Below are 7,463 nucleotides of genomic sequence, written 5' to 3'. Positions count from 1 at the left end.
ATAGAGTAGCAATAAAATGCAATTGTTCATACTGTCAAAATCTAGACCTCCCAAAGCTGTATTGTATATGATTCTTTATTACCAGCCTAATTCACTGTTAAAAGTCTTGAACTTTACTAACAGTTCAGTTGTTATTAAAATACTGTTACTAAATATTATTTTATAGTAGATTACTTTAATATTAATGTAATAATAAAACTGTGCCTGCAGTAAATTCTGTCAGGCCAGATTTCACCCAGAAGCTGTTCACCCCAAAAACATTGACACAACTTCAGCTCTACATAACCCCTGAGAGAAGTAATGTTTTTTCTTTCACTTTTCCATCATTTCTATGGCATTCACAGTTAATCTTAACGACTGTATTTTTATGCTGGTAAAATCTTTCTGGTTGAGTGTTGATGTTGCAGAATTTGATACAATTATCATTATTTTTACATCTGTAGAAATTGTAGGGAATTCTGGGGCAGCTACTTTTACAGGAGTTTACTGAAAAAATTGTTAAGATTTTAAAAATTGCTGATTTTAAAAAAATCACAAAACTCACAGATATTGCTAATCTGGCGATTTATAAAACACTACAGACCGTATTTTGTATGCTTTAGCTAAAATCCCCATACACTACGTGTTGCATTTCAGATAAAAGTTTCTGTATATATATAAAGAAAACAGGGAACAGAACATTATAGTCTTTTTCAAACAGTGCCCATTTCTGTTCAGGCACGTGGTTACAGAGTGATACAAGTTCGCTGCACAGAGATCGGAGTAAGAATGCTAAAATGTTAACAATCAGTGCAGAGGTAAACACCTGAATTGTACGCTGTAAATCAGAATGTTTAACTTAAAACAGACTTTTGACTTGACTGAGCGGCTAAAATTAAGTTGACAGAAGAAGAACATTGTTTTCCGAAGTTCGTTTAACACAAAGTTCTGAAAGGTAGCGCGATAACTAATGTTTGGTTAAAATATTTTTAGAATCTGGAAGAATATTGTGTATATACTTTTGTCCCGGATTAACAGGAGAGTACAGTGTTTGCCTCTTACATTTACTGGCGTTGAAGAAGTAATTACGTTTTTAAAACGCTGAAAAAGTCTTATGACGCATTGTTTTTGTATAAGTGTGTGCCAGTTTGTAATTTTCTTAGAAGGATTAATTAAAACCGAGGCAGTGTGTGTTGAATGAATTAACTGCTTAAGTGGCAAAACTTTGGGCTCGTTAAAAGGACTTGAGAGGGTGGGCTAGACATGAGGGGGAGGAGGAGGAAGGGGCGTTGTAAAGACGTGATAAACTAACAGCAGTCACTCTGAATTACATTCACTGAGCAGCCTGCATTAAAGAACCCCAGGTCAGAGTCCATCTTTTGTTTTCTTCGTGAAAATAAGTTTGCACGTCCTTTAAAGGGAAGAGATTAAATATGGCATTTTCTTCTGAACTTAGGACATTTGTCGAGTTTAATACATTGAAAAGAATATCAAACTAATAGGCCTAAATTAAATTCAGCAAAGTAAAGGTAATCTCGCATGATATTTTCTCTTTAGAAAACCACGGTTTTCATACGTGAAGCTTTTAGATTATACAACTTCGACAAACCATGTGTGTTTATGAAATAGCATTTATATTTGGTGTGGGACGAAACAAATAAATTCCACGAAGGAAAATGTTTATCAAAATGTTTTAATCAAATGCTGCATTATACACAAGTTGAAACAGGTTTCACCTTCTTAACTGATTTTTTAATCACTAATTTTTTTTTTTATCTTTCATTTTTAAGTAGGCCCGGGTTGTAGGCAACACGTGCTGGACCGCTCCAAGTAACTGGACAAAAACACACATTCTTCACAAATTGTCACACGCAGTAAGACAGCAACTGTTACCTTAAGCCTAAGTGCTGTGGTTGATTATCTAAACGATGTTTATGAAATGCACAAAACAAAAGCAGAATAAATATATCCCGTCAAATAAATAATTGGTCCCTTGTTAATGACGTAGTGTGAAACTGGTCCATGTTCCAGACTGTCAAACATTCACAGGAGCATGATTACAGTCCATTTATAAATCTTAAAATAATCAGAAACCAAAGCATTATCATCAGACCACACTCGTTTCATTCAGAACCCTCTGCATTTGTTCAGAAAACTTTAAAAGGGCAATATTACTTAGTGTTTTTTTTTTCTGAGGAATGAAAAATCTCATGATTGACACAAAGGTACAAAAAAGAGGAGTTTTACACAAAGGAGGAGGAGGAGAACTGAGGGAAGCTTGTTTCCACCACTTGAAAAAACAGATATGGCCATTTAGTAACTCTCATAAACTTCTTATATCTCAGTATGTCAAAATGATGACTTAGTAATATTGTCATATATGGCAATTCTAAAGTAGTATCTCATTATTGCAAATCATGATTATGTCAAATTGTATGATTATGACTTACTAAATGGCTATGTAATACTGTTTTTGTTTTGTTTTTTTAAGTGGCAGGAAGGGGCTTCTTTTTGACTGCGCTGCTGCAGAGCTGAGGATTTGATTGAATGTGGCAGTAAGAGTTCATTCAGCGCTGGTTATTTGTATTGTAGGCTACAGTCTATAAATCGATGCTGACTGAATGAAGGCAACATTTGCCGTCGTCATCGTAACCGTTCATCCCACGCTAACTGTTGGTAGTCTGTGCTTGTCTATTCCTCCATCACTGGATGGTCATGTATGGCCAGTTGAAGCTGCTGCCGGACAGCAGCATGTCCCTGATGAGCGTCTCGATGGGGGTCTTACCGACCAGGCGCACGAAGAATAGCTGCTCGATAACGGAGGAGGAGACCATGCGCAGCGCCGGGAGGCGCAGCAAGAGCTTTCCGAAGCGCGCGGGCTGAGAGGGGTACTGACTCCGCACATACTCCTCCAGAGCGCACTGACACTTCTCCTGCACGCTCTCGATGTGAGGCACGTCTGAAAGACCACAGGCGTCTGCGGGAAACAAGGTACAACTGTCAAAAGCAGCACACAAACACCACAAAGTCACTTTCAGAAAGTTGTGAAAGAGTTTAGAAAGAAGCACTGGTTCACTATGGACTCTTTAAAAAGGGACTGCCTTCTACAAATCGACCTATGCTGTCATTTGTAAATAAAACGGTTTAAAGAGCCTCCACTGAACATGTATTTTCTAAACGGGCAAAATAAATAAATAAATAATTTTCTAATTAACTTTAATTTGACACATTCTATAGGGAACAAACAAACTTTTTTTCAGTTTGCAGAACTTTTATTCTTTCTAATATATTGGGAAATACAAAATATAGCCTAAAATGTGATCAATTTTAGATGTTATTTTTTCCGTCAATAATTTAAACACAGAAGAAATGCAGAAATGGCCAAAAATTTGCAGAGGTTTGATCTGTGTATACTTCTAATTTAGAAAATAAATAAAACATATAATGTACCAAAACTTTTGCCTACGACGACCGTTTTCTGTACTACATTTAGTTGAATCATGAAACGTGCGATTCTTTATTTCTTTTAATCAGTTTATGTAGTTTTGTAAAAGAAGTTGGATGTTAAATGCATGTAGATTTTCTATTATTATTATTATTATTATTTTTACTTTAAGACATTTTAAACAGTTCAACGGCGTGGCACATAAAGCAGATGGATAATAATCTTCTGGAACTACTTTTAACAGTGGAACAGTAAAAAGAAAAATGATAACGACAACTATCGCTGAAGTTGGAAAAAGTCTCATACTGACTATTCTCTACTTTCATACGGGAATTTAAACCGTGTATGTTTGGGGCTATTGGTCCTTTGTGCCATTATTATTATTTGTAGTGTTAACAATTTAAAGCCCTATCCAATTAAGCATTTGTGGAATTGCCCGTGTATTAAGGAATGTACTTTAGGGGACATTTTGACACGTGACACATTCCGAAAAAGCAACAATGGCCACGTGATTATTTCTGAACAATTTCTCCCCCTTTCAATCCGTCGCATATTTGTTGCGTGGTGAAATATTATTGCGGGAAATAGCTGAATAAAACTCTGAGAAGCACTGAAATATATATTATGTATAGCATCTTAGTTTGCACAGCAGTGTTTAAAACATCCAGATCCTTTTTTTTTTGGTGATTGTGCGGGCAAAACATGGCCACGTTATCGTTAAACACTTCTTATGCACTGTATATATAAAAACGTTCTTCAAGAGTTCACGTTTAAAGACAGTGAATCAGTATAGAACCATGTGTTCTGTTTAGAACCATTTGTGTGTTTGGTTCTCAGCGTAGTGAAATAGGGAAAAGTATTGTATATAACACCAAAATGGATCCTTTTATCATTAAAAACGGGACAGACGAACCCTTTTTGGGGGCTACACATAACGATTTTCAAAATATTTTAATGTACAACTTACAACCGTTTCTAATCACTGTTTAATGAGACATTTATGCTAGTGATAAGAACCATTACCTTGACTAATAAATCTTTGAAAAACATTGGCAGAATGGATTCAAAATAGTGAAAAATAATGTGACCAACGGTGTTGAATATATAAATGTCACGTGATCATGCCTATTTTATATCTCTTCATTAACACTGGAGCACTTTCAATGGTGTAAGTCGGGCTTTCTCCACTTTGTGGAACGGCTCGATAAAACACTCACACACAGCCGGTGAAACTCGCCAGTACCTGATGTAAAGAGCACGATGGCTTTGGCGCAGCTGAACTCGGCCGAGTCGACGTTCAAGGCCTTGAGCTTCTCCACTTGCTCCTGGAAGAAGCGAATGTGGTCCATGAAGGCCACGACCCTGTCGGCGGCCATGGGCGAGGCGTGAAGACCGGCGGCGGCCAGCAGAGGCGCGGCGTGCAGAGGCATGGAGCACTGCGCCGCGTTCAGTACGAACAGCTCGCTCCAGGCCAGCCGCAGCAAAGACACCTGGTCCGGGATCTGCAGCTCCGGGAAGAACGGGATATTCCGCGCCCACTCCACCGCGCTGAAGAGCAAGCGCGCCGCCAGCTCGCAGATGTTCTCGATGCCTGCGAGGTTGCCCGCCTGCATGCACTGGCTGCCGTAGCGGGACGCGGGGTACGGCTCGGCGCGCAGCAGCAGGGAGATGAAGCCTGACAGATAGCAGTGGCCGTTCAAAGCGTCGCCGTTGGTGAGCGTGAAGTGACCCGCGTTGGACTGACTCGGAGCCACTCGGCCTCTCTGAACCGCTGACAAAAAGAAGGAGAAGCAGAGGAAATGTACATCCAGCTTGGCTCTAAACCTCGGACTGTGGCCTTAATCTCAAGCTTTTGTTTTTTTAATTCCTCTATAAAGACTTATGTCATATCTAAGCGCCAACTACTAACATTTACAGTGCTGTTAAAAATAAACGTATTATAAAGTTGATTTTTAAACAAGTATATATACTCTAGAAGTTTAAAAAGTGACGCTTTGAATTTACAAGGTCAAAATATGTGCCCTGGTCCCATATAAAATTCTTCATAATATTCTGATGCTCATTTTACTTTTGTCAAGTTCGGCGTAGTTGTATTTAAGACATTGACTCAAAGTCAGTTTCAAGCACCTATTTTTTTAAGAGCATTTGAAGAATCACTTGTGTTGAAATAGAACTACAAAAGAGTGTGAGTAAAATAAACTGCTTAAAAATAAAATGAACATGAGAAGATGAGTTAATATTTTATGTTTTACTCGTGGGACCAATACATTTGAATCATGTAAATTAAAATCAATACATTTTCCCCTACATCTTCAAATGCTGGCTTATCATATACAGCGTTCAATTAGCGGGAGTTTACAACAATAACAATGTAGCTGGAGGATTTTGTCGTGAATATGAGGTAACTGAAATTTTAATTCACTCATGGTGGTCATGTGTGATCATTTGGCCGTTGACAAACACGTTACATTTACATTTTTAAAGTTCAACACTGTGGGACAGATAGATGGGCGATATGGTACAAAAATAAACGCTATCCCGATATTTAAACGCAATTTACACATACAAATAAGTATTAAGATATTCTGGTGACAACATCTAAATAATTATTTTATATGCTGCTCTAATTATACTATTCAATATGTCTACATGCAGTTAATCCTGAGTACTATAGTTTTATTCAAATCAAATCAATTTCTCTGACAATAATATCTGTGAAAAATGTATCAATCGTTGCAATCAGCAGAAAAGTTGGCAAACTATTCTAAGGATTGTTTTCCTGGAGAGTGATTAAGCCTAGTCTTGGACTGCACATCGTTTTGAACTGTGATTTTTCATTGAAATGATTATATAGTCCAGGACTTAGCTTAAACTCTGTCTGGGAAACCAACCCAAAATGTTTGAAACAACACTGAAATCTTGTTCTAATGAGGTAACATGGCCCACAGAGTTAGTACACAATGTTTTGAGGAACAGTGGGATTTAAGATAAATATTCTGGGAAATAAGAACATTTTCAGATAACATTCAAATGCAGGGAATCAAGGTTCTCGCAACAGAACTTTCAGGGGAAACTTCATAGGACGAACGTTTGGAGGTTTGTTTGTGCGTAAACAGATTCCCAACAATTGACTTGCCCTTGAACCCAAACAGAACTAGTCTCTGGAACTTGAAACTTTCCACTACGCGCGTATCCTGACTCACCTTCCCGCCTCATGCCCACTTTCAGGCACTTCTTGAGGCGGCAGTACTGGCACTGGTTCCGGTGGTGCTGGTCCACGGGGCAGCTCCGGTTGGCGCGGCAGGTGTAGGTTAAGTTGCGGCGGACGCTACGCTTGAAGAAGCTCTTGCAGCCCTCGCAGGTGAACTGGCCGTAGTGTTTCCCGCTGGACTTGTCTCCACACACAACGCACTCGATGTGCTGGTTCGGCCCGTTTTGTCCACTCTGCTGTCCACTCTGCTGTCCATTCTGTTGTTCATTCTGTTGTCCGGCCGCTTTGTGCTGTCCAGCTCCTCCGAGTCTGGAGGGCTCTCCCGCGTGCAGCGCGTGAGACGTGGGCGACGCGCTCGAGCAGTCCAGAGTCACTCGCGCCAGACCCTCTTGCGGATCTCTCCACACTCCGACCAGCATGGCCATGGCTCTGCAACCAACCGCAGAATGTCACAAAGCTTTTCGCGAAGGAATTACTGATCTAAAATACCACCAGAGGAGCCGTCGCTTTCGATCCATGCAGAGGAACCGCGAAAGCAGCGACGAAATCCAGTTCTGGGATCGATGCTCAAATCCAGGAGGAAAGAAGTCCGAGGAACTCCGTAGTGGCCGTGCCCTCCGGCCATAAAACGAGCTCGCGAAAGCTTATTGCATATCCTTAGACTGAATGGAGGTGATCCTCAGGCGCATCGCAGCCCTCCACCTCATGATGGACACTGGTAGGAATACTGAAAAAATTCCAGACTCAGAGGACATTCCCGGGAACTAAGGCACTGGAGAGATGCGGCGTGTTGGAGGCAGGAATGATGGAGGTGGACATGCTAACAGT

The 7,463-nt window shown here is 40.0% G+C and overlaps 1 protein-coding gene across 1 annotated transcript; it reads right to left on the bottom strand.

Annotated features, from left to right (window-relative positions):
• Nucleotides 1-1,779: 1,779 nt before the first annotated feature.
• On the bottom strand, nucleotides 1,780-7,054 carry nr2f1b (nuclear receptor subfamily 2, group F, member 1b). Its single transcript, XM_066650779.1, has 3 exons — nucleotides 6,628-7,054; nucleotides 4,668-5,195; nucleotides 1,780-2,956 (listed from the first exon to the last, which is right to left on the bottom strand). Exons 1-3 carry the CDS (start codon nucleotides 7,052-7,054, stop codon nucleotides 2,682-2,684), a joined length of 1,230 nt encoding a protein of 409 aa, XP_066506876.1. The 3' UTR covers nucleotides 1,780-2,681.
• Nucleotides 7,055-7,463: the final 409 nt, after the last annotated feature.

This window comes from Hoplias malabaricus, chromosome 18 (assembly GCF_029633855.1).
Source record: "Hoplias malabaricus isolate fHopMal1 chromosome 18, fHopMal1.hap1, whole genome shotgun sequence".
Classification (NCBI taxonomy): Eukaryota; Metazoa; Chordata; class Actinopteri; order Characiformes; family Erythrinidae; genus Hoplias; species Hoplias malabaricus.
The sequence above is the reverse complement of the archived record's forward strand: the minus strand, read 5'-3'. Positions and strand labels throughout refer to the sequence as shown.

Excerpts from the sequence above, each read along its gene's own strand:
- nr2f1b (XM_066650779.1), bottom strand. The coding sequence starts at position 7,054 with ATGCTGGTCGGAGTGTGGAGAGATCCGCAAGAGGGTCTGGCGCGAGTG. Across the intron at positions 5,196-6,627 it reads AGTGGGCATGAGGCGGGAAG|CGGTTCAGAGAGGCCGAGTG; the intron begins GTGAGTCAGGAT and ends TCTTTTTGTCAG. Across the intron at positions 2,957-4,667 it reads CATCGTGCTCTTTACATCAG|ACGCCTGTGGTCTTTCAGAC; the intron begins GTACTGGCGAGT and ends TGTTTCCCGCAG.